This window comes from Staurois parvus, unplaced genomic scaffold (assembly GCF_062004578.1).
Source record: "Staurois parvus isolate SC_StPar_1 unplaced genomic scaffold, SC_StPar_1.0 ptg000204l, whole genome shotgun sequence".
Taxonomy (NCBI): domain Eukaryota; kingdom Metazoa; phylum Chordata; class Amphibia; order Anura; family Ranidae; genus Staurois; species Staurois parvus.
The window spans coordinates 1,364,437-1,391,914 of NW_028318000.1; the positions used below are offsets into that span (position 1 = coordinate 1,364,437).

The following is a 27,478-nucleotide window of genomic DNA, read 5'->3' on the forward strand; positions in this document are numbered from 1 at the left end:
AGAACTGAGCAGTTATTTCATTATTTAAATATACTTTATAAGACCAGTTTTCATTAGTGTAACTTCATCCTACGAAATATATTTTCATACTATGTGTAGCATCCTCTTGGTTAGCTAGGGGGAGCTCTAATTCAATTTTTATATATGAGGGCTGAGTAGCAGCCTGGGTGTGATAGCTAGCAGGGTCAAATTTAGGTCAGAGCTGAGAGGCTCTGCAGACTAGTTCTCTAGGACTTCCCCCTGCACTAGAACTTTGCAAAAGGTTCTAGAAGCAGTGGGTGGAGGTGAGGAGTGGCTACCTTGTACTCTTAGAGCATCCTGGCCAATCCCCAACAGGAGACTTGGCAAGTGGCCAGGACAGCCTTTAACAGTAACTAAGCCTGCTCAGCAGCAGGAGGAGGGGAGAGTTGGAGGAGAGTTAGGGTGGAAGATGGAGAAGTGAGGCTGGAGAGCAGGAGCCTGGGAGGGGTCCCAGATGGGAGAGGGGCTCACCTCCAGGCAGGAGCAACCTTGGAAGGAGGAAAGCTGATGACTTTACCAGGCCCCCTGAGAGAGTACTACCTGTGTGGCAGGGAAAAAGCGGCCCAACTAGAAGGCCTGGTAGCAGCCACTGACCCACCAGCAACACTGGAAGAGGACCAAGTGAGTAGACCTGCTCCTCCTGGGCCAAATAGGGGAAGAAGAACCAAATTAGCAACTACCCAGGACTGTCTTCTCTTAAAGTGACAGGCACTGGATCCCCTGCTCAGGGATTCACCCAGAACTGCTGAATTAGTAAAATCTTTGGTCTGGGGTGATACTACAGGAGATGCTGGCTATCTCTCCAAGAAGAGGATTTTGCTGTAAAAACTTGTATATAGTTCTAGGAAGTTGTCCTTGGTTTCACTGTTACATTGGGCACCCTTATCCCAGTTCAAATCCCCTAATAAAACTTCAAAACAAAGCTCAAAGACTGGTTACTGTCTCCTGGATGCAAGTTAATGTGAAAATGCGTGTTGCCTGGCTGTGCAGGACTATAAGGAAACCAAAAACCTCAGTGACACCTAAGCGGGTAGTGCTGCATATGTATGCTTTTTAATCAGAGCATGGTGAATGATAAGTGATTAGCACTCCTGGCTTGCAGCACTAGGGTGATTGGTTTGAACCCCAACCATGCAACTGACTGAAAGGAGTTTTTAAGTTTTTCCTGTGTTTGTGTTGGTTTCCTCCCACACTTCAAAGTCATGCTTGCAGGTTAATTGGCTCCTGTCTAAATTGGCCCTAGTATGTGTATGCATTCATGTGAGGTAGGGACCTTGGACTAAAAGCTCCTTATGACAGGGACTGATGTGAACGTGCAATATATGTAAAGTGCTGCATAAATTTTTGGTGCTCTATAAATAAATTGTATTAAACAAAATCCTATTCACCCCCTTACTTATGTGTTAAAAACAGCAAAGGCTGGAAAACAAAAACATTAATGCCTTGAACACACAATGAAAATATTGGATGAATGATCTCTCATATCGAAAATGAAGGGGTTACTAATGTTACGAAAATTCTTGTAAGAAAGAATACAACTTCAGAAGTGATGTAATGTATTGTATTGTAATGTATTATTTTCTTTATGAGCATGCACAGCCTTGGTCACTCAATTTTTTACAGACGAATACTGTACTGACTAAATGTAAATCGTTCAATCTGTTATCGTACGTGAAAATTTTCGTACTTGTCCCTTCAGATAATTTTGCACGAACTGTCATGATCGGCTCTCCAAAGCTGTGTACTAATGCTCAGATTATTGGATGATCGTTTAGAAAGAAGAATTTTTTGTCCAATTTTCTCATTGTGTTTCATAGGTTTTAATGACCAGTAAAGTGAACTGGAAAAAGGGGCATTTTCCATTCTTCACTAGTTCATTGCTATACACAATTCTGCCTGCAGGATACTGGAGCCACATCCCCTTCTTCTTCCTTGTTAGGTATATACTGTATTTCATAGACATAGTTACAGTATGGACTTAATTACATCATGTGCCGCCTTTCAGTTTAAAATAATAGCTAACATAATATTAATTCAGAATTTTTAGAGGAACAAAGGGAGAACATACAGACCTTTTTAGTGAATTGGGCTTACTCTGACACATCAAGGCATTATCAATCTGCCTGATCTTAATTGCATTTTATTCAGTTTGGATCAATTAACTAATCTCTAAATAGGCTTTTCATTTTGCAAGGGAATTTTCCTATAGCTTAGTGGATGTTGTGAAAATACACAATCACTCTGTCTCTCAAAAGACATAATATTCTCCATACATTACAATGAAGGTCAAAGCATGTAACTCTAAACTAGTGTAGCCAGGACTATAGTTGCTATGGACATTTGCTTTTCCTTCTGTTGGTGCTGCATTATTCTTTTGTGAAATTGACAGAGCTAAGTTAAACAATTGTTTGTGTACAAATGCAGCAGCCACCTTTAAGAAGACCATTAGCTGAACATTCAATAATAGAGACCACATTTAAGGAGAGCGCTGGGGGAAGCCATTTTTGTAATGTCTAGTGCTATCTAAAAAGTCAGAAGGAGGAATTGGACAAGGCAGAGGAGTGAGAACACAAGTGGTGCAAAAGTGTGCAGGGACAGAGCTGCCAATCTGCAAGGTACCCCACTATTGGAGATCTACCTCCCAATGCGTTTGGAATTCTGCTGCTGGAGACAGTAACTGGGTGTGCCCAGGACTCTTTTGTGTGTGGCTGTCACCCAAGGACATTTCCCGGTGCCAAGGGACAAGCTGTTGTTTGGAGCTTTGACTTGGAAATTCTGAGTCTACTCCTTGAGAGGGTGTGATGCATTTGGTGAACACCTTGTGTGACTGAACTGCTGTCCCTCCCTTACTCCTGATGGGTAAAGTTATACCAAACTAAATATGTGTCAACGGATAGAGATTCTGGGAGCGAGCACGGGACGGGAGCTCAAACTTCAGCAAGCTGACTTTTTTCCTTATTGAGACTGTGTTATTTCTTAAAGGGCCCTACGACTGCTCACAAAACGTGCTTATCTCATCTATCACTGGCCAGTGAGGATGGGACTGTTTAGCTGCAATAAGTAGCCTTTTTTGTTGGGTTGCACCAATACCGATACCAAGCATTTGCACAAATACTTGTACACGTGCAAATGCTCTGATACCTAAAACCGATACCTTTGCGGTTCATTCTGAGCTCATACAAAATGAATGGATTCAAATTGCATTGCAAAGAATAGCATTCGATTTCAGCAGGAACGGGGTGCAATTCCTGTCTGAATCCCATGCGGTTTCCCACACAGTTTCTGCGTGAACCCAGGCTTGTCATAGTGACTTCAGCCTGGGTTCACACAGGAGCGGTGAGGGAAACTACATGCGATTTGGACAGGAATCACACTGCTTTCCTCTTCAAATCACATGCTATTCTTTGAAGTGCAATTTGAGTCCATTCATTTTGTATGAGCTCGAATCGCACCGCAAAAGGTATCAGTAGTTGGTATAGGTGAGTACTTGAGTATAAGTATCTGTACTTGCCGGTAAAAAACAGCTATCAGTGCATCCCTTTTTGTCATCTTGGTACTAAGAACAGACTACCCATTCATTTGCATATTGGTAGAAAAGGGCTTTGCTAGTGTATAGCTATTCCCTCCATTCAAAATAATTTTTTTTGTTGCGTTTGTACAAATTGTCTTTTTTCAGGTGCTTGCTGTTCAAATAATTTTTAAAAAATGACCAAGGTGTGTTGGTAAGTGCTGGGTAAGCCAGGCATGCCATCTCCAATTACACAGAGACTTAGGGATTGATTTACTAAAGACAAATAGACAATACACTTTGGAAGTGCAGTTGCACTCTGCAAGTGTAGTTGCTCCGGAGCTTAGTAAATGAGGGGAAGTACTATCATCCAACCATATGCAAACAAAAATGCTGTTTTTTTGTTTCCTAGCATGTGATTGTAAAGTAAAGCTTCGCCTCATTTACTAAACTCTGGAGAAACTGCACTTGCAATGTTCACAGTCTTTTTGCCTCTAGTATATAAACCCAGTTATATCCTGAAGTTCCTACAGGGGTGGTGCTACACTGGAAATATTTTAATTTACTGTCCCACACTACAGGAAGTGGGAGGAGATCCCCAAAAAGTGAAGGGAACTTCCCTCTTAGACAGCTATTGTTAGAACAGAGGTCTTCATTTGGGCATTTATCATCAATTTTTGCTCTGGTAACAACTGTAATTTTAAAAAAAAATTCCATCACTTCCTGCCTCTGTGATAACGGTTGAAAAGAATAATACAGAATAATAGAGAAAGTGAATCTGCAGTGGGGGCAGCAATAAAAACAGGGCTTCTAACTCTTTCCTGCTCTCTTCAAAATATAAATATCCCTAAAAGTGTCCCTGCTGGGGAAACTCGCCCCTCTGTTGTCCTTTTTACAAAAATATATAGCATAACTGAAAAAAAAAACCAACTTAACCCAGCTGCGGCCTCTGACATGTAATTATTGCGTGTTATAAGCCAAAATCTGTTTTAATCGCTAACAGTGCTTGGGTTTTTCCTAAAGTGCTTCACCACAACAGCATGTGCAAAAATGCATGTGCAGCAAACTTTAATGGTATGTGCTATTTGCACTCCTGCCCAAAGTGCTTAGACAATGTCCACACACGTGTGTTCCCTTTTTGTGATCATTTAACACAATCCAGTTTTGTTACATGTGCTCCTCTTCGCCCCTTTAAAAGTGCTCAATCATCAGAGCTTGTCTCTCATTGCTTCTTCACCACTCGTCCTGGGAACCACCATCTATGACCCCCAATAGACTTGTAATGCACCTCCAATGCTCAAGAATCAAAAGGGAACACAAACCAAAACATACTTATTGCATACCTCTTTATTAATACATGTGGCCACAAATAACATGAATTGTGCTTACATTAAAAAGTGCTCGATACCAGCACACAATGAACCAGCCAGCCAAATGTGTCTCGTCCGGAGCCACTGCTCTGCTCATGTCTTAGAGCCAACATGAGCTCCAACTGGCAAATATGATGTCAGACTGGATATCCGTCCCTACACATCATTAAACAGACATCAGCCCATAGCACTTTAGGTAAGTAAAAAAAACCTCTGCTCAATTCACAATTAAAAAAGATTGTAACCCAGATGACAATTCCTCTAATTTTGGAGATTTATTATTATTTCCAGTTGTGAATCCAGGACTGGAAGTGAACAGAAATATCCCCCAATGCAATAAAGACAGCAACAAAAAAAAAGAAAAAAACTAATACGTTTTTGTAACCCTTCCCTACTCTATATAACAAAAATAGCTTTACATACACTTTACCAATGCTGGCCATAAAATAGTATGGGCTGTATCTGTTAGAATACAATATATACTGTATATATAAATAAATACCTTTTTTGCTACTTCTGCTAACAGTAGTGTTTTTCCAGTGCAGGGTCCTCCATATACAATAAGAGGGTTAGTATGTCCTGATTTGGAAGGCTGTATGTATTTATGAACCAGGCTTAGTGTTTCACATCTGTATTCATAGAAGGTAGAGTATGTCCGGCACAGGGACAAGTGCTGTAGGATTTCATCATACAGAGAATCAGTCTCAGTTTCAAAGTTTTGCTGCACGGTTGCCTGGATGATATCAATCATATCTTCATAGAACTGTTTGCAGAGCCCTTCTACATAATGATTCTCTACTTCTTGTGAATAGCCCAGCTTCATATCACAATGTGTTACAGAGGTGTAAACTCGAAGATTGGATGATGCCACAATAGTTGGAATAAATTCATCCCTGAGTTTTATCATTTTTTCCTGGGCTTCTGGGTCTCGTATGATCTTGCTGTCAACCTTAGTGACATCAGTATATTTGGACATCTCTGGGATTTTTACGTGTCTTTCAATATTGGAAATTTTACGAATATAGCAAACACACTTCTTTAAAAATGCTGCTGTTTGCTTTCCTAGAGCGAAATCAAATTCATCTTCCAAAGCTAGGTAAAACAAAAATACAGTTTTTTTAGTATTCCTATAAGAACAGTCAAATTATATAATACGTGTAACATTATTTTTACATTGTTTCCATACAGAGCTTTGTAAAAAATGCCTAACCTATTGCCAACAACTTTTACTTTTGTCCTACAGCTGTCTAGGCCTCATGTGGCTAAGCAATCAGCACTCTAGTCTTGTTATGCTTGGTTTCTGAACTCAATTTTCACTAAAGACAACATTAGTTTGGCATTTGTCAGTGTGTTCTTTGTGGGTTTTCTCCCAAAACATGCTGAAGACTAAACTCCAGGCGAATAGCTAAATGTACTGGAGAAACATATATTTGAGAGCTGTTCTACCCAAAGGATTTTTATTTCTATTTACAGTCTTGACATTTACACACCAGGGGAGGGGACCTTATCTTTCTCTGCTGCAGTTTCACTTTCACTTCCAGGTCTCCTCCTTGCCCTGTGTCTTTCAGTCAAAGGAATAGCAGTACAATGATAAGCTCCTCTCTCTGTCACTCTGCTCTCCCCTTCTATCAGCATACTATTTGCAATGCAGCACAAATTACTGGCTCCTCCTCCTCTCCTTCTCTGAACTCTGCTGTACAGAATCAGCATTTATATATGTTTGGAGTTCAGCTCTAAAGACTTGTGCTGCAACAAACAAACATTGGTTACAATATGCCCGACAACACCTTTTTTTATGTGGCATTGGCGCAGTAGAAGCTTCTTTCTGGCAGCTCGACCATGCAGCTAATTTTTGTTCAAGTATCGTATTGTTCTCCTTAAAAACAACCACACCATCTTTTTCCAGAACAGCCTGTATTTCTCCTGAGGTCACCTGTGCCTTTTTCTTTGTATCCTGAATAATTCTTCTGGCAGTTGTGGCTGCAGTCTTACTTGGTCTACCTGACCTTGGCTTGTTATCAAGAGGTCCCTGAATTTTCCACTTCTTAATAAGTCAATCACTTATTACTTAAACAGTACTGACTGGCATATCCAAGGCTTTGAATATCTTTTTATATGCTTTACCATCTTTATAAAGTTCCATTACCTTGTTACGTAGGTCTTTTAACAGTTCTTTTCTTAATAGCTTGATACCTAGCCTGCTTAGTGCATCCACAGGAGACACTAATTGCAATTTAAAAAGCCACAGATGTGGGAAATTAAGCTTTAATTGCCATTTTAACCTGTGTGTGTCACCTTGTGTGCAAAGGGAAAACATTCCAGGGTAGGTAAACTTTTAATCAGGGCCATTTGGGTGATCTTTTTTTACATTATGATTTAAAAAGCAGCAAAACAACTATGTGATAATAAATGGCTTCATATGATCACTATCCTTAAATAAAAGACAGTTTTTTTGACATGATCAGTAATATTTTGAATATAAATGCAAGGGTATGCAAACTTTTGAGCACAGCTGTCTCATGTTAAAAATGTTCATCCTCGTCCACAACCCAAAACCTCTGATCTTAAAAAACAGAACTAAATGTCCCAATATCCTTCCAACGTCCAGAACAGTACAATTGCAAGTCTTTTTATATCTCATAACTAAGTAAAGCTGGCCATAGATGGAGCGATTCTTTTTTCTGCAACCACGGGTATCCCATCACGGGGAGCCATCCCCGCTGGAGAACACAGTGATTATTGCTAGCAGTTATAAGAGCCGCTAGCAATAATCGCATGTAAATTCCGACAGGCTGGTTGTACCCAAGTTGATCGATCGATCGATCAACTTGGGTACATTAAGCCTGCTCATACATGGCTTGAATCTCGTCCAGTCCTTGCTGAACCAGCTGAGAATTAAACCATCTATGTCTGGATTAAGAAACATAAGAAAGAAACATTTACATAACCTGCTTTTATTTTACTCAGTATGCCCTTACCAGTTGCAGTGCAGAGGTTGTCGAGCAGTGTGGCAAATAAAAGAGTTCAAAAGTACTTGAAGAGTGCCTATATTTATTCAATTTACAATATACCATTCAAGATTATAAGTACCTTTTCCCCACAAAAATGTAAATGTTTTTAAATTCTCAGTATTTTCTTTGTCTGTAATACATCTAATCTAATTTGATTATTCAAACTGCAAAGCTGTCATCTTTTTGCTTTAGGGAAGCTGTTCAATAAGATTGTGTTCTAATGGAACAAAAGTGTGCAATGGGGGTGGCAGTGATTTCAGACTGGCCAGGGAGTGTCAATTATCTGTCACCTGACTGTCATGTGTGTCAGAAAAAATCCCCCCTTTTAGGAATTTCAGATGATAGAAGCTATTGCACAGAAGTTGAATTAAACAAAAAAAAAAAAAAAAATATTTTATATATATATATATATATATATATATATATATACACTGCTCAAAACAATTAAAGGAAAACTTTAAAAATACCTCAGATCTCAATGGGGAAAAATATCATGCTGGATATGTATACTGACATGGACTGGGTAATGTGCTAGGAACATAAGGATGCCCCATTGTTTGATGGGAATTAAAATTATCAACCTACAGAGGACTGAATTCAAAGACACCCCGAAAATCAAAGTGGCAAAATGATGCAGCAGGCTAATCCATTTTGCTGAAATATCATTGCAACTATTCAAAATGGTACTCTGTAGTTTGTATGGCCCCCATGTGCTTATATGCATGCCTGACAACGTTGAGGCATGCTCCTAATGAGACGAGAGATAGTGTCCTGGGGTGTTTCCTCCCAGATCTGGACCAGGCCATCACTGAGCTCCTGGACATTCTAGACATTGTTGTGCATCAGGAGGAACCCAGGACCCACTGCATCAGCATAGGGTCTGACAATGGGTCCAAGGATTTCATCCCGATACCTAATGGCAGTCAGTGCCATTGTCTAGCCTGTAGAGGTCTGTGTATCCCTCTATGGATATGCCTCCTCAGACCATCACTGACCAACCACCAAAACGGTCATGCTGAACAATGTTACAAGCAGCATAACATTCTCTATGGCTTCTCCAGACCCTTAGTCTGTCACATGTGCTCAGGGTGAACCTGCTCTCATTTGTGAAAAGGACAGGGCATCAGTGGTGGATCTGCCAATTCTGGTGTTCAATGGTAAATTCCAATCAAGCTCTATGGTGCCGGGCAGTGAGCACAGGGCCCACTAGAGTATGTCGGGCCCTCAGTCACCCTCATGAAGTCTGTTTCTGATTGTTTGGTCAGAGACATTCACACCAGTGGCCTGCTGGAGGTCATTTTGTAGGGCTCTGGCAGTGCTCATCTTGTTCCTCTTTGCACAAAGGAGCAAATACCGGTCCTGCTGATGGGTTAAGGACCTTTTATGGCCCTGTCCAGCTGTTCTAGAGTAACTACCTGTCTCCTGGAATCTCCTCCATGCTCTTGAGACTGTGCTGGGAAACACAGCAAACCTTCTGACAATGGCACTTATTGATGTGTCATCCTGGAGGAGTTGGACTGCCTGTGCAACCTCTGTAGGGTCCAGGTATCACCTCATGCTACTAGTAGTGACACTGACCCTAGCCAAATGCAAAACTAGTGAAAAATAGTCAGAAAAGATAAGTAGGGAAAAAATGTCAGTGGCCTCCATCTGTAAAACCATTCCTGTTTTGGGGGTCATCTCATTGTTGCCCACCTAGTGCACCTGTTGTTAATTTCATTAACACCAAAGCAGCTGAAACTGATTAACAACCCCCTCTGCTACTTAACTGACCAGATCAATATCCCAGGAGTTTAATTGATTTGATGCTATACTCTGATTAAAAAGTGTTCCTTCAATATATATATATTTATTTACAAAAACAAAAATAAATAAATATATATATATATGTATTACTAAAGGCCAGAGCTTTTTTGTGCCCTGTTGAGAATTCTTTTTACTTTCTGTCCCAGACATAGCACAAAGTGAGAAGAAATTTATTGAAAGCAGGAGAAATCGGCTCTATGACAGTTGTCGGAACAGGGGTCTCCATTGGAAGACTTTCCCACACTTGTTCTATTGACAGCTTGACAGCAGAGGTCCTAAACCTTCCTCACTCAATCAAACTGAAAAACAAAGTAAAAAAGGACATGCATGAAAAGTATATAAGGAGTAATGACTCTACACCTGAAACTCTTCAAAGTCTGAAGAGGTTTAACAGGGTATTTAGAATGAAAAGTGTTTCCTGCGGCTTTTCAAAACATTTCCAATATATGAACAGGTATGTACAATCATCTGTTATATATAAAGACAAATGTGTAGTTACCAGATGATAAGTATCTCTTTGTTTGGCTGGATTTCAGCTTTCCTTTCTCATGAAGCAATGTCACTGCAGTCTTGAAGATATTTTTGATCTCTTCTACTACCTCCCGCCATTTTTTCTCATAGGTAGAGTCTCCCTAGAATAAAGAAGTTGAAATTATTTAGTTTGCTAAATTATTAATTACTATGAAATTAATTTAAAATAAAAAAATCAATCAAAATCGATCAAATTATTGTGATGTGCATCACTCGTAACTCATGGGATCGCTTCTTCACTTTTTCATGATTTATCATTTATACAAAAGCTTTTTTTCTTCTAAGTGGATATAGGAAACTAACAGTAAATTCTGAATTAAGAGATACTTTTTAAGTGGATACTGTTAAAAATGAAGGGTAATAACAAGTATTTTTAGACAGGATAGCATTGCTGTATAGTAATGCTGAACTTCAGGCAAATGATTAACTACAGAAAAATGTTTTACCTGTCAAAATATTTGTACTTCTTCCCATCCTGTCCTGCGATTTACACAGCATACCATATGGCACCCCCTTGTCTGGCAGGGAAGAGACCTGATTTTTCTCTGCTGCAGTTCAGTAACACTTACAGGTCTCCTCCCTGCCCTCAACTTGTGACTGGACAATGAAAAGAGAAGCAGCAGACTGATGAGTTCACCTTTTTGTAACTTTGCTCGCTCATCCTATCAACATTCTCAATGGATGGCAGCACAATTGCATGGCTCTTTGTGTTGTTTCTTTCTTCCCCACTCTGAGCTCCTTTCTACTGCAAAAGGCTGATACCAGGGCAAATACAGGCTATTACACGGTATACATTTAAAAATAAATGTATTCCTGTGTTAATAATTAGAGAGCTGCATTAATGTGTATGTTTTCAATCTGCCTGGAGTTCAGCTTTATTTCCCCCCAAAATATTTAAAAACAGTTATATTAATTTTCCTTTGAACCAATTTCTTCTGATGCTGGCATATTAGCAAGGAATGGTAAATCTGTAATTGTTTAAAATTTGTATAAAATATGTATAATAATGTTACTTAAGCATAGTGGGAGCCCTCTTCATACTCCAACATCCAGCTTTGTAATGAGGGGGATTCTACTGGGAACAGCTTCAATGGTGCAGAGAACTCTGGAGATGTGAATCCTTGGAGCTGCTTTCTAACACCTCTAAGTGCAATACCAGAATGGGTGATTGCCATATTAGAAAGACTTGGTTGGAGCTGGGAAGAGCATACAGAAATATAAATATGCTTCTAGTGTGTGATTCATCATGTATCTACTTACAACTTTATTTGGCTAATAGCAACCTTAGAATGCTGAAATTTGAGCATTTGGTATTGCTGTGTAACCTGGAATTGCCTTTAAAAGAAATTATATTATTTAATTCAAAATACCACCCACTGTTAATATTCCAGTATTGGGCAGATGCTGATGGGTCTATTTACTTGCCTAGTTCTATTACCTTTTGAAGACACTGGCAGATCCTCTATCTGGAAATTTTTTGTTCCCTTTCCCTATCCTAACCCCTAAAACCACTGTTTATCTAATTGCTCTTTACAAAAAGCAATGTGATCAGTTTAAAAAACTGTGTTTTTCAATTTTTCATATAGAAAATCCATGCGAAGGAATCCACAGAAAGACAATGTTCTTTAAGTTACTTAAAATAATATTTATTAAAAAAATGCAGACCCTCTTCACGTAAGAATAATTTCAAGTTTCTTTCGACCAGTAAAAATAAACACAAAAATTGTACAAGTTATGCTATACCCAGGGGCGGACTGACAACTCATGGGGCCCCCCGGGCAATAGGGGATCATGGGGCCCCTGTGTCCTTGCTCACACCCAAAAAAGCCTATGAAAAAGCCAATGAAAGATACCAGGGGCATCTCATGGGGCCCCCTACTGACCCCGGGCCCTCGCACAGTGCCCGCATGCTCGAATGGTCAGTCCACCCCTGGCTATACCACAATATGGAGGTGGCAAAGTTGGGACTGGAAGATTGCATTTTCTGAAGCCCCACCTTTTTGGTTGTCACTAAATGCCACCTACTCCAGCAAAGCAGGTATAGTGATCTACCCAAAACTAAGAAGTAAACTATTGTTTGATAAATATATGGTTTAGCTTTACTTTAAACTTATTGTATTAACACAATTCTGTTTCCCATAATCATGCTCTTTTCCCCCTAAAGCCCTTTTGTTACTGTTATTGCTATGTAGCAATTTAGTTATGATAAAGGCTTGCTAGGTCATCATTAGAAATGATGATGCCCCATGCAGCCTGACAGGGTCCTTTTGGTCACTGTTGCCACATAAAACATTGTGTAAAAAATGATAAAAATCTGAATCCAAAAATCATATAAATTCCACTGTTATGTAACATAGCAGAATGGTACAGCTCAGAGTGAATCTATGCATTTTAATTTTAGGAGAGCTTTATTCAGCTTTCAGCTTTCAACACTACATTGCAACACACACAATAGAATGGATTGTATTAACATTGAAGATAAGATTGAGTCAGGTTGAAAGGCCACAAATTTGCATGATGGTGACTTTTTGATAGATTTTTGATAGATTTACAATTGTAAATAATTCAAATTAAATTGCATTCACTTACATGAGCAATTGATGCTTATGCAGTGAATGCCAATGTCATCCTGATCATCCGACAATATTGTTGGAACCTGGTGATTAATTTTGCAAGGGGATATTTTACAACTGTACTCTATATTGTATATGCAGTACTTTAAATAAGTATATATGCATATATTATAGTATCATTTTTTGTGTGGAGTCCAGTGGAATCCAGACCCCCCATGAAGCCGTGTAGCAACAGATCACTTCTAATAGTGATCTATTACTGGTTGGAATCAACAGACCAGCTGTTTCACTGTCCATTAAGCAGTGGCGTCTTTAGATCAGATTCCAGTACTCCCTGCAAACTATTACTGATTGCACTCCAGAGCATCTAATTGCAAAATTGGACTGGATCTTCTTAGCAAAGTAAGCAAATCAAAACCTCCTCCTCAAAAAACTCCAATCTCTTGGCCTGCAAGAGCCTGCTCTTTCTTGGTTTTCCTCCTACATATCACAACATTCCTTCAGTGTTGCCTACAACTCTGTCTCCTCCTTTCCTCTTTCTCTTTCTGTAGGTGTTCCCCAAGGTTCTGCCTTTGGACTCTTTTCCATCTACACCTCCTCCCTTGGTCACTTGATAAACATCCACGGTTTCCAGTCCAGGCTTCACATTACTAACTTATTAACTGACATACCAGCATAGATGCGGCACCACTTCCTCAAACTCAATCTTTCTAAAACTGAACCCTCTATTCACTATTCCCTCCCCGTGCCCCCTCCCCTGACATCTTCATCAAGATCAATTAAACAACTATCAGTCCCTCCCCTTATGTCAGGGTGCTAGATGTAATTCTGGACTCTGGACTGTCCCTTCAGCCCCAAGTCCAATCACTGTCCAAATCTTGTAGACTTCCCCTCCATAATATCTCCAAAATACATCCCTTTTTATCCATTGAAAACACTAAGCAACTTATTCATTCCCTTGTTATTTCTGGCCTTGACTATTTTAACTCTGTCCTTTATAGGCATACCTCTTCAAAGACTATCAACTTTTCAGTCTATCATGAATGCTGCTGCCAGACTTATCCACTTTACCAACCTATCAGTGTCCACCCCCCTCTCTGGCAATCCCTCCACTGGCTTCCCATTACCCAACAAATAAAATTAAAAATATAAAAAACAGGGGGACGTGGCTGGGATGTAGTGTGAGGCAGATGTCTTCTCGGGTAGCTCTCCTCATCCCGCCGTATCATTATCCCTTTCAGCCCGCTTCCAGCTCTGTCAGCTCCCGCAGACTCCTCCTGACAGAGGTGGTATCCTCCGGGCGCCACCGGCATGCCATCTAAGAGCCGCATGTCTGCCCCACCGTCCAGCAAGAAACTGGCCGCTCCTCCTCATGTGCGGACGCCACCTTGGTGGGGAAACTGCAGGTCTTGCTAGCAGAGGTGGAGATGACGGAATCCTCAGACTGGCCAGCACCAACTCCTGCTCAGACCCCAGGTGCATAAACTGAGATGATTCTAAGTGCCATTGAGCAGAGCAAAACCCCTCAAAGGTTTCATAAAATGTACCCTGAGGTCTCTTCTTGCAGCTCGAGATGTGGGGAAGACCTGGCTGATTTTAGGAATGTATATTGGACTTGCAATCAGGCTTTTTGGTCTGAAGTTACAAGCTTTGTGTCTAAGTTAACTACTATACCTATCGCAATGACTGTTGAAATTTGTCTTCTAGGGCTGGTGGGCTATCAAAACATAGCTCAGTCTTTTGCTTTTCTATGCTCAAAAGGCCTTAAAATGGAATTTGGTGGAGGCCCCAACCCTTAATGTTTGAAAATCGCTAGTTAATGCTGCCATCCCTCTTTACAAAGCTACCAACCTTTCCCAGGATTACCTTGGGTGTTTAATAAGGTTTGGGACCTCTGGATTGATTCTTCTGCCACTGCTGCAATGTGAATATTGTCTACTATACAAAAATGATCTTTGCCTGTATAGTATGCAGGATGATTGTGCTTTGGATTAGTGGAAAGCCATTATATAGTGTTACCTTGCCCCTTTCCTTTGCGCATGGAGCTTGGAAGTTGGTGCCCCACATAGCTATCCCAGATGCTTAACTCCTTCTTTCTATGCTGAGCAGCCGCTGTGATTTAGTTCTTACAGTTTTTACCTGTGCATTGTTGTCATGTCTGTTGTTTAATGTATGTGCCAAGCCAGGGAGTGGCTCTGTTTTGTATTCTAATACAAATTACACTGAAAAAAAAAAAATAAAAAAAATTATATATATATATATATATATATATATATACAGTCAGGTCCATACATATTGGGACATCGACACAATTCTAACATTTTTGGCTCTATACACCACCACAATGGATTTGAAATGAGATCAAGATGTGCTTTAACTGCAGACTGTTGGCTTTAATTTGAAGGTATTTACATCCAAATCAGGTGAATGGTGTAGGAATTACAACAGTTTGTATATGTGCCTCCCACTTGTTAAGGGACCAAAAGTAATGGGACAGAAAAATAATTATAAATCAAACTTTCACTTTTTAATACTTGGTTGCAAATCCTTTGCAGTCAATTACAGCCTAAAGTCTGGAACGCATAGACATCACCAGACGCTGGGTTTCATCCCTGGTGATGCTCTGCCAGGCCTCTACTGCAGCTGTCTTCAGTTCCTGCTTGTTCTTGGGGCATTTTCCCTTCAGTTTTGTCTTCAGCAAGTGAAATGCATGCTCAATCGGATTCAGGTCAGGTGATTGACTTGGCCATTGCATAACATTCCACTTCTTTCCCTTAAAAAAACTCTTTGGTTGCTTTTGCAGTATGCTTTGGGTCATTGTCCATCTGCACTGTGAAGCGGCGTCCAATGAGTTGTGAAGCATTTGGCTGAATATGAGCAGATAATATTGCCCGAAACACTTCAGAATTCATCCTGCTGCTTTTGTCAGCAGTCACATCATCAATAAATACGAGAGAACCAGTTCCATTGGCAGCCATACATGCGCACATCATGACACTACCACCACCATGCTTCACTGATGAGGTGGTATGCTTAGGATCATGAGCAGTTCCTTTCCTTCTCCATACTCTTCTCTTCCCATCACTCTGGTACAAGTTGATCTTGGTCTCATCTGTCCATAGGATGTTGTTCCAGAACTGTGAAGGCTTTTTTAGAAGTCGTTTGGCAAACTCTAATCTGGCCTTCTTGTTTTTGAGGCTCACCAATGGTTTACATCTTGTGGTGAACCCTCTGTATTCACTCTGGTGAAGTCTTCTCTTGATTGTTGACTTTGACACACATACACCTACCTCCTGGAGAGTGTTCTTGATCTGGCCAACTGTTGTGAAGGGTGTTTTCTTCACCAGGGAAAGAATTCTTCGGTCATCCACCACAGTTGTTTTCCGTGGTCTTCCAGGTCTTTTGGTGTTGCTGAGCTCACCGGTGCGTTCCTTCTTTTTAAGAATGTTCCAAACAGTTGTTTTGGCCACGCCTAATGTTTTTGCTATCTCTCTGATGGGTTTGTTTTGTTTTTTCAGCCTAATGATGGCTTGCTTCACTGATAGTGACAGCTCTTTGGATCTCATATTGAGAGTTGACAGCAACAGATTCCAAATGCAAATAGCACACTTGAAATGAACTCTGGACCTTTTATCTGCTCATTGTAATTGGGATAATGAGGGAATAACACACACCTGGCCATGGAACAGCTGAGAAGCCAATTGTCCCATTACTTTTGGTCCCTTAACAAGTGGGAGGCACATATACAAACTGTTGTAATTCCTACACCGTTCACCTGATTTAGATGTAAATACCCTCAAATTAAAGCTGACAGTCTGCAGTTAAAGCACATCTTGTTCGTTTCATTTCAAATCCATTGTGGTGGTGTATAGAGCCAAAAATGTTAGAATTGTTTTGATGTCCCAATATGTATGGACCTGACTGTATATATATATATATATATATATATATATATACACACACAGTTGTGTTCAATATAATAGCAGTCAGACATCACTAACCTGATCAATCACTGTTTTTGGTAGAAATGATATTTCTACATGGCAAATAATTTACTAGCAGGTGTAGTAGAGTAATAGAAATCCAACAGACCCAACAGTCATGACATGCATGCTGCTGATTCTGTTTAATTGAATCACTAATTGAAAGGGGCATGTTCAAAATAATAGCAGTGTGGAGTTCTATTAGTGAGGTCATTCATTCTTTGAAAAACAGATGGCAATTATTGCCCTTATTTAAGGAAGGAAGGCAGCAAATGTTGTACATGCTGGTTACAGTGCATTTCTCTCTGAAATTCTGAGGAAAATGGGTCGTTCCAGACATTGTTCAGAAGAACAGCGTACCTTGATTAAAAAGTTGATTGGAAAGGGGAAAACGTATAAAGAAGTGCAGAAAACGATATTCTGATCAGCTAAAATGATCGCAAATGCTTCAAAATGGCAACCAAAACCTGAAAGATGTGGAAGAAAGCAAAAAACTACCATTCGAATGGATAGAAGAATAGCCAACAATGGCAAGGACTCAGCCAACAATCAGCTCCAGGAAGATCAAAGGTCTAAAGTTACCTGTGAGTAATGTTACAATTAGAAGACGCCTATGTGAAGCCAAGCTATCTGCAAGAAGCCCCCGCAAAGTCCCACTGTTGAAAAAAAGACGTGCTGAAGAGGTTACAATTTGCCAAAGAGCACATTGACTGGCCTAAAGAGAAATTGCGCAACATTTTGTGGACTGTTGAAAGTAAGATTGTTCTTTTTGGGTCTAGTGGCCGGAGACTTTTTGGGTCTATTTATCGCATACCAGGGATCATGGATCAGTTTGAATACATCAGAATACTTGAAGAGGTCTTGCTGCCTTATGCTGAAGAGGAAATGCCCTTGAAATGGAACTGTGGAATGTAGTCCAATCATCCTGGGCTGGAATAACTGTTCACAGGTGCCAGAAGTTGGTTGACTCCATGCAACACAGATGTACAGCAGTTCTCAGAAACAGTGCTTATACAACTAAATATTAATTAAGTGATTCAAAGGAAAGCAAAATCTACAAACATTTTTCAGTTTATATAGTGAATGTTTGAGTTTCTAAAGAAGAATACAAACACTGCTATTTTTTAGAACAGTCTAATATTCACTTTTCTTAAATTTTTTTGAGGAACAACACACATTTGATATATTTTTCTAAATGTTTTGATTTGGAATAGAATGTGTAGGTTCCCTATGCATTTGTTTGTATGGAAATAAAAGCTATTAGAAGGATTTTGAGCTTTATTCACTTTTTTCAACACACTGCTATTATTTTGAACACAACTGTATATAAACAACAGCATACAATGCCATTTACAACTCTGCGACAAGCTACTTGTCTCCAAATATCACCCAAACTATCCTCTCCTTCCAAGACCTCCTGCTCTCTAGTTCTCTTGTCTCCTCCTCCCATGCCCATCTCCAGGACTTCTGCAGAACCTCTCCCATCCTCCGGAATTCCCTACCCCAATCTGTCCATCTATCTCCTACTCTGTCAACGTTTAGGTGATCCGTAAAAACTCCCCTCTTCAGGGAAGCCTATCCTATCTTCAGCTAACTGAATCTTTTATTTCTCCCATCAGTTCATCCATCACTGTTATTACCTTTTGTTTTACTTGCCCCTCCCTATTAGGGCCCTCCTAACCCTCTTGTATTGAATTGTATTTTTTCTGTTTTGTCTCCCTTTATATTGTGAAGCGCTGCGGAAAATGTTAGTGCTATATAAATCCTGTACAATAAGTACAATCCTGCTTAACGAATCCCTTGCAATCACAGTTAATGTCAATATCAAACAGCAGTCCTGTGCTGTCAGTGTCAAGAGCCAGCAGTACTATGACTTAATTGTCGGGAGGGGCACCACTTGATTACCCCACTTGCTCCCAAAATTTTGAAAAATGTCCCCTTTTCTCCCTGTTGATAGGATGTGGAGAACATTACTTTCTGTGAGCCACAGCACAGGGGATAAAAAAAGCCATCTGCACCCAATGGACAATAAAAAGTCATCTTCTTTTTGAACTGATGAGTATATGAGCCAGTGCAAGAGAGCCGACTCTATCTCCACTGTTGAACCAAGGGCTTATATCCATTGATAAATGTAGTTTGCTTTTTACATAAGTGAGACATCATCATGAGATGCTTCTGAGATAATTCAGAATTCACCAATGTGCATTTGACCTGAAGTTGACTTGCTTCAATCTGCTTTTGTATTCCCAAAGACTAGAGGGAAACAGTTCAGATGCAGGCCCTAAAACACCTTAAAAAGGTGAATAATTAGTAACATGTTATATTGGATGTGATGTGGAAATAGCAAGGAATGAATCAGTGTGAGATTCACCTTAGTTCATGCAAATTGGGGCAAATTATGTACATCTGTTTTTTTGCAGACAATTAGATATTCATATATCAGAATACATACTGTAGTTTCCTAAATTGTTACCATAACTGAAAAATTAAGATGTACCCATTAATATCCTAATTGTCTTAATTCTACATATACCTCAACTCCTGGCAATCAGCTAAATGCACAGATGAAATGCATATACAGTGGGGATCGAAAGTTTGGGCACCCCAGCTAAAAAGTTGTATTAATGTGCATAAAGAAGCCAAGGAAAGATGGAAAAATCTCCAAAAGGCATCAAATTACAGATTAGACATTCTTATATGTCAACAAAAGTTAGATTTTATTTCCATCATTTACACTTTCAAAATAACAGAAAACAAAAAAATGGCGTCTGCAAAAGTTTGGGCACCCTGCAGAGTTAATATCTTGTAGATTGTGAAGGCCATGGTAAAACCTTCAGTTTACGCCTCTTGATGTAATCCCCCGTGGATTTCGAGATGTGTTTAGGATCATTATCCATTTGTAGAAGCCATCCTCTCTTTAACTTCAGCTTTTTCACAGATGGCATCAAGTTACCATCCAAAATTTGCTGAAATTTTATTGAATCCATTTTTCCTTCTACTCGTGAGATGTTCCCTGTGCCACTGGCTGCAACACAACCCCAAAGCATGATTGATCCAACCCCATGCTTAACAGTTGGACAGAGGTTCTTTTCATTAAATTCTGTGCCCCTTCTTCTCCAAACGTACCTTTGCTCATTCCGGCCAAAAAGTTCAATTTTAACCTTATCGGTCCACAGAACTTGTTTCCAAAATGCATCAGGCTTGTCTATATGTTCATTTGCAAAGTTCAAACGATGATTTTTGTGGTGAGGACGTAGAAGAGGTTTTCTTCTGATGACTCTTCCATGAAGACCATATTTGTACAAGTATCTCTTTTTATGAATAACATTTTATTAAATTTTCCACATGTATATACATACATGACATTTTAAAAAGAAATAAAGATAAAGAAAAACAAAGGGATCATCGATGCTAGTAACATGGGTAGAAAAATAACAGTATGCAATGACAATAGGTCAACATTGGAAGGATGATCAAGTCCGCACAAGTCAAGCAGGTTGACCAGAGGTGTAAACATCCCACGGGTTCCACACAGCTTCAAATGAGATTATAGAATCGGCATGTGAAGCGGTTAGATATTCCATTTTTCTGATATCTGCAATAATCTTAAATAATGTCAACATTGAGGGAGGTGTAGGGGAGAGCCAGCTCATTGGAATGCTTCTCCTGGCCGCCGTCAAAATATGCACAGAGAGTCTCCTCGATGGTCTAGAGAGACCTGGAAAGGGCAGGCCCAATAAAAAATAAAGAGGCTCAAAAGGGAGAGAGGAATGTAATACCAGTTGTAATAAGGCCAAAACCTCTTCCCAAAAGGGAGTGATAAGCCTACAGTCCCAAAAAATGTGAAAAAGGGAGCCGGTTTCCCTTCCGCAGCGCCAGCAAGCAGGAGAAGCACTCAGGTTACGAGAATGGAGCACATCAGGGGTTCGATACCACAACATTATGATTTTGTAAGCATTTTCCTTATAAACTACACACATAGAGGATTTGGATGCGTTCTCCCATATTTTCTTCCACTGCAACAAGTCAATGTCACAGCGGAGAAACTGGGACCACTTACGCATATAGCGATGGGTATCAATAGTTAAGGGAGGGACATCCAGCAGGAGCTTATATGTATTGGAGACTGTGCCCTTTTGATGTGGGCCCTGAATACACAGGTGCTCAAAGGGTGTAGGCTTCTGCAAAGTCAATGAGGGTGACAGGCTGGAGAAAAAATGGCGTATCTGCAAATAAACATAGAAGTGCTGAGGAGGTATTTGTGTATTTTTTTGGATGTCGGAAAATGATTTAAATTTCCGAGTTACGGGATGGACCAGATGACACAGTTGGAAAAGATCGGCTGAGGCCCATGGGAGCATGCGGTGTAAGGACAAACTATCTGGAAGGGAGGGATTAAAGAGAACATTAGTCAGAGGGGAGCACTCGGAGGACAAAGCGAATTTAGCCCTGCATCTCTTCCAGATAGACAGGGAGAATTGCATGGGTCCAAGTAAAAGGTGTCGGTGAGAAGCGATGGCCACCGCTGACATATCCCAAAGCAGAGAGCATAAATGGGTCGGAGTAAGTTGTAAGGTTTCAATCTCAGTCCATTTGTTAGAAGGGCGTCTGGTGGACCAGGAGATTAAAAAACGAAGGTGGGTGGCATAGTAATAGGTCACAATATCCGGTACTCCCAAGCCTCCTCTAGAGCGTAAAGAAAGGAGTACAGTACGTGCAATTCTATGTTGTTTGTTGTGCCAAATAAAACGTAAGAGAGATTTTTGGATAGAATTTAGCTTGGACATAGGGATGGGGACGGGGAGAGTTGCAAATAGATACAAAAGTTTGGGCAGTACGGTCATTTTTATAACATTTATACGTCCAAGAAAGGAAATAGGTAGGGTGTCCCAAACTTTTAAGGAACGGGAAATAGCAACAAATAGGGGGGGGAAATTAGCCTCATATATGGAATGGTAGGAGGAAGTAAGGTTGGTACCCAAATACTTCAGTGAGTGGGTACACCAACGATATTGGTAAGATGCTTGGAGAGAGGTTAACATGTCGGGTGGGATATGAAGTGGGAGTGCTTCGGTTTTGGATGTATTTACCTTGTAGCCTGACAGGGTCCCAAATAATTGTAAGGTTTTATGAAGAACCGGAAGAGAGGTGCAAGGACTAGTTAGAGTAAGAAGGATATCGTCTGCAAATAGGGACAATTTATATTCACGCCCATGGGAATGTATCCCTCTTATGTCAGGGTTAGATCGAATGGCAGTGGCCAGCGGCTCTAGGCAGAGGATAAACAGTAAAGGGGAAAGTGGGCACCCCTGCCTTGTACCGTTCGACATCCTGAAAGAAGGTGAAAGAAACGAAGACAATCTGACCTCTGAGGACGGGGAGGAGTAAAGGACCTTCAGGGCCATCACAAACGGGCCCCGGAAACCATATCTCTCCAAGATCATAAACATATAGGGCCAGCTAAGGCGATCAAAAGCTTTTTGAGCATCCAAACTCAGCAATATAGCAGGGGATGAAGTTCTGTTAATCAGGTCGATCAGGTCAATAGACCTCCTGGTATTGTCCGCAGCGTGTCTGGTGGGCACAAAGCCCACTTGGTCCCTGTGTATGAGCTTGGATAGGAATCGGGAAAGCCTATTGGCCAAAATCTTAGTAAATATTTTATAATCAGAGTTTAACAGGGCAATGGGGCGATAATTGTCCGGAATAGAAGGATCCTTATCAGGCTTGGGGATAACGGAAATATAGGCACGTGAAAAATCAGCCTGAGGGGGGACACCTCTTAAGAGATCCTGAAACAAAGAGAGAAGATGGGGGGCCAAAATGCCTATGAATGTCTTGTAATAAGAATAAGGCAAGCCATCAGGTCCTGGTGATTTGTGCGAAGGGAGCTGCTTAATTGTATCATACAGCTCCTCAGATGAGATATCGGCATTAAGGGCCGAAAGGTCAGAAGGTGATATCTGCGGCAAAGAGAATGACTCAAAGAAGGCATCGAATGACGTTTTACAAAAAGGAGGATGGAGATCTGGGGTTAAACAGTTGTAGAGAGTCTTATAATATGATCCAAAAAGTGAGGCCATTACATGAGGGTCATATGTAGGTGTACCATCTGATTGAAGAAGATGGTCTGGTAACGAGGGAGAAAATTGCGTTTTAAGCCTGTTGACTAGCATACGGTGGGGCTTATTGGAAAATTCATAAAATTTCTGTTTGACCCAAAGAAGTGATTGCACAGCTCTATGTGAGTCAAGAGCTTTGATTTGGTCGCGTAGAGAAGTAACCCTACGAAGATGAGTTATGGACGGCTTGATTAGCAGTTGACGCTCAGCTGAGGATAATTGGTGGATGAGAGAAGTCTTGGCACTGGCTGAGGACTTTTTCAAACGGGAGCCTATAGAGATACATATTCCCCGGAAAACGGCCTTGTGGGCTTCCCAAAGTGTCGAGGAAGAAGTCACTGAGCCAACGTTGTGTTGGAAGTACATATCCAATCCCCGAGAGAGTTCTTCACGGAAACAGGCAGTAGTGAGAAAGGTCTCATTGAGACGCCAATGACAAGCTTTCGGTAAAGAATCAGGGAAGAAAAGATTCAGAGACAAAGAGGCGTGATCGGACCATGTACTGGGATTGATTTCGGATGAAACCAAGAGAGGGAGTAAGGGGGAAGAGATAAAAAAGTGGTCCAAGCGGGAGAAACTCCGATGAGGGATGGAGTAGAAAGTATACTGTTTATGAAGGGGATGTTTGATCCGCCAAGCATCAAAGAGACGATGTTCCCTTATCAATTTGCGAAAAAATTTTGAAGAGGAACACTGCCGCTTCGAGGGGGTGGATTCAAATAGTACTTTCCTATCCTTGTGGGGGGACATGATTAAATTAAAATCACCTCCAATGATCATATGTGGTGTGGTAAAGACATTCAGTCTAGCAAGGGTTTGGGAGAGGAAATGTAATTGACCTGCGTTCGGGGCATACAAGTTTAACAGGATAAGGGGGGAACCAGCAAACATACATTCCAAAATGATATAACGACCCCGTGGGTCGACTTTAGAGGAAATGACCCGAAGGGAGCAGTGTGTCCGAATCAAAATAGCCACTCCGGCTTTCCCAGTGGGATCAAAAGCCGAGTAGGAGTGGGAGAAAAACCTTGAGGCAAAACGAAAAGAGCCAGTCGACTTGAAATGGGTCTCCTGGACAAAAATAATATCTGCTCCTGAGGATCGAAATTCCTTCAAAGCCATCCACCGTTTTTGGATGGAGTTAAGACCTTTGACATTGTACGATAATAACTGTAAAGCCATCATTAGATAAACATACAAATAGCAAATGTACCCAGATAAAGAATAATGGAGATAGCATCGATGAGACAAATCTAAGAACAGTAGGGACATGAAACATTAGAACTAATAACATTGATAGACAAACCAAAAAAATTACAATAAAGAACATAGATATCCGTATGGATATGAACTTGGGAAAGACATCGGCACCCAAGTCGTCCAGGCAAATGTCTGGACGTGATCGGGGGCAACATGACAACCGGAACATAGAATTCGGCAAACCCGGCCAAAAAGATACAGCATAAAAAGGCACCCAGCGCAAAAATAAAATGAAAAAAAAAAGGGAGGAAGAAGGGAGGGTGAGGATAAGAAGGGAGAGGGGGAAAGGGAAGGAGAAGGGGGGGAAGAAAAGGAGGGGGGATGGAAAGGGGAGAGGGGAGGAGATAGGGATACAACCTTGAAGAACACCTCAAAAAAAAAACATCAAGCAGGATCATCACTACAACGAGCAGGGCGAGGGCGTTGTGGAGTACGGGAAGGACGCTTCCGGCTCCTACGAACTGGTGTCCAGATCTTGCTGGGGGTAGCGGAAGGACGAGATGGAGTAGATGGTAGTGAGGCATTGTCGTCCGGCAGGGGGGGTAGTCCCAGTTGCTTCAGGAAGGAGTCCGCTTCAAAAAGATCGCGTAGAATAACTTGGGCGTTATCTTTGGAGACGACCAGCTTGAAGGGAAAACCCCAGTGGTAAGGGATACGAAGATGTTGAAGATGTGTGGTGAGTGGTTTCAGCGCTCGCCGTTTAGCCAGGGTAATAGGAGAAAGATCACAAAAGAGCTGAAGCCGGTCCCCTTTAAATTCCAGGGAGGGAACGTTGTGTACAGAGGCCAACAAGGCTTCCTTGCTCTCAAAAAAATGAAAGCGGACGATGACATCACGTGGTCTGGTGCCGTCAGCAGGTCTGGGACCTAAAGAACGATGAGCCCTGTCCATGCGCCACTCCGCTTCTGGGACCAAGGGTGCGGTTGTGGTGAAGAAAGACAGGAGGTGTCGGCGAAGTTGGGAATCGGCAATGGATTCAGATATACCTCGAATACGGACATTTTGCCGGCGTTCCCTGTTTTCCAAATCTTCTTGCTGGAGCTGAATTTGGGACATGGTGTGTTTCAAGTATGCATTGTCTTCTTCCAAGACATGAACGTATTGCACCAGTTCATCAAATTTATTCTCCAGTTGATCTGCACGCTCCCCAATCTGCGCTATTTCTCCACGAAGATCCAAGGCTAATTTGCCCACTTCAGCGGCAATAGTGGCGGTAATATTGCGCAAGAATACCTGCAATTTTTCTTCTAGCGTAGATATCGTGAGGGCAGGTGACACACGGAGATTTGTGAGAGCGGAGGAGGAAAGGCTCATCAAAGGATGCTCTGCTGTCCCCTCTATAGGGATTTGGGATTCAGATTCATCTATATGTTGGTGCTGAGGGAGTGAGGAGATTAGCTGCATTGTAGAGGCAGCAGGTGTAGTACCTCCTGCCGCCACTGGGGGCCCGTCAGAGCTCATCCCTGGGAGTGAGGAGGTTGGCTGCATTGTGGAGGCATTGTGGAGGAAGCTGGAGGCAGCTGGTGTAGTACCTCCGACCGCCACTGGGGGCCCGTCGGAGCTCGTCTGTGGGATCCCTGTTGTAATTGAGGCCGAGGATTGTGGCCTGTGAAGAAACCGCTGCAGCGGTGACGGCCGCGGCTCACGTGGCGGAGGGGAGGGGGGCTTCCAGCGCCCTATCTTCCCCATTATAGGACTGAGGTCTGGCGCGCTGGGTGCCCTGCTACTGTGACTCACCCAGGGAGGAATATGGAGCAGCGGTGCGCCGTGGGTGAGTCTCTTAGGTCGGGGGATGTACGGAGCTTACAGGAATGCGGCCATCAAAGTTCCCAGCCGCGCATGCGCCCCGTACAAGTATCTCTTTATAGTGGAATAGTGTACCACAACTCCAGTGTCTGCCAGATCTTTCTGGAGGGATCGTGCAGTCAAACCTGGGTTTTGAATTGTTTTTCTCACAATCCTGCGAGCTGTTCTGTCTGATATTTTTCTTGGTCTTCCAGATCTTGCTTTAACTTCCACTGTTCCTGATGACTGCCATTTCTTAATTACATTCCAAACAGAGGATATTGACATCTGAAAACGCTTTGCTATCTTCTTATAGCCTTCTCCAGCTTTGTGAGCGTCAACTATTTTCAGTTTTCTAGACAACTGCTTAGAAGAACCCATGGTGCTGATTGTTGGGGCAAGGTCAGATGAGTCTGGGCATTTAAAACCTTTGAGATTGACATCACCTGGTCTTCCCAGATGATGATTGAGAACAATCCATGACACTGGCAGGTCTCAGCTTTGCAAAGGGGGCAGTGCATGCTATAAATTCTACAGGGTGCCCAAACTTTTGCAGATGCCATTTTTTTGTTTTCTGTTATTTTGAAAGTGTAAATGATGGAAATAAAATCTAACTTTTGTTGATATATTATAAGAATGTCTAATCTGTAATTTGATGCCTTTTGGAGATTTTTCCATCCTTCCTTGGCTTCTTTATGCACATTAATACAAATTTTTAGCTGGGGTGCCCAAACTTTTGATCCCCACTGTATGAGCTGTTTTACTTGCTGAAATGATTTGTATTCCTGTCCATTCAATCCTAAGAATTACACAAAAACTTAGTGCCTGGCAAGGAAAGGGACCTGATCTTTCTCTGCTACAGTTACACTTTCACTTACAGGTTTTGTCCCCACCACCATCTTGTGGCTGGACAGAGAAAGGCAAAGCAGCAGAATGATAAGCCCGTCTCTTGCATTTACGTTGCCTTGCATTAAGAAAAAAAAATGAATTTAATGATTATAGAGCTGCATTTGTTAATGTCATTTTAATTTACTGTATATCTGCCTGGAGTTCAGCTTTAACCACCGATTGTACAGTGAGCCAATAATTGACTAGCTCATCTTTAATTGGTGGCATAATCAAAAATGGCAAACAATAAAACCCAGGATGCCATAAATTGCTTATTACCAGTAGAAGAATAACATAATATTTGTCTGCTGTGTGACCTTGGTCATTTTTATTACAGTGATTTTTAGGAATGTGATACAGTTATATTTACGTCAGTGCTCATGAAAACATTTCATGAGGGTGATCGGCCAACATGTTAAACTTTTTACTAGTCTCTGCAAATTATTTCATTATAATGTATTGTATAGCACCACATAATAACATGTGCTAAAAGCTCAATAAAATGCTGGTTATGTATTAATCAGGTATCCTCTCTGTCCTCACCTGCAAGGTAACATAACAGACATTTTAGTTACATATCAGCACCAAAGAATAGGAGCACAGTCAACATAATAATGCAA

General features: G+C 41.2%; 1 protein-coding gene across 1 annotated transcript in view; it reads right to left on the bottom strand.

The window, feature by feature from the left end:
• The window catches only part of NWD2 (NACHT and WD repeat domain containing 2), a 368,048-nt gene that overhangs the window by 8,399 nt on the left and 332,171 nt on the right, over positions 1-27,478 (bottom strand). The window contains exons 5-6 of the mRNA XM_089678379.1: positions 10,216-10,348; positions 5,402-5,991 (exon numbers count right to left, since the gene is read on the bottom strand). Of these exons, the coding sequence (XP_089534505.1) occupies positions 5,402-5,991; positions 10,216-10,348 (723 nt within the window). The remainder of the gene's footprint in view (positions 1-5,401; positions 5,992-10,215; positions 10,349-27,478) is intronic.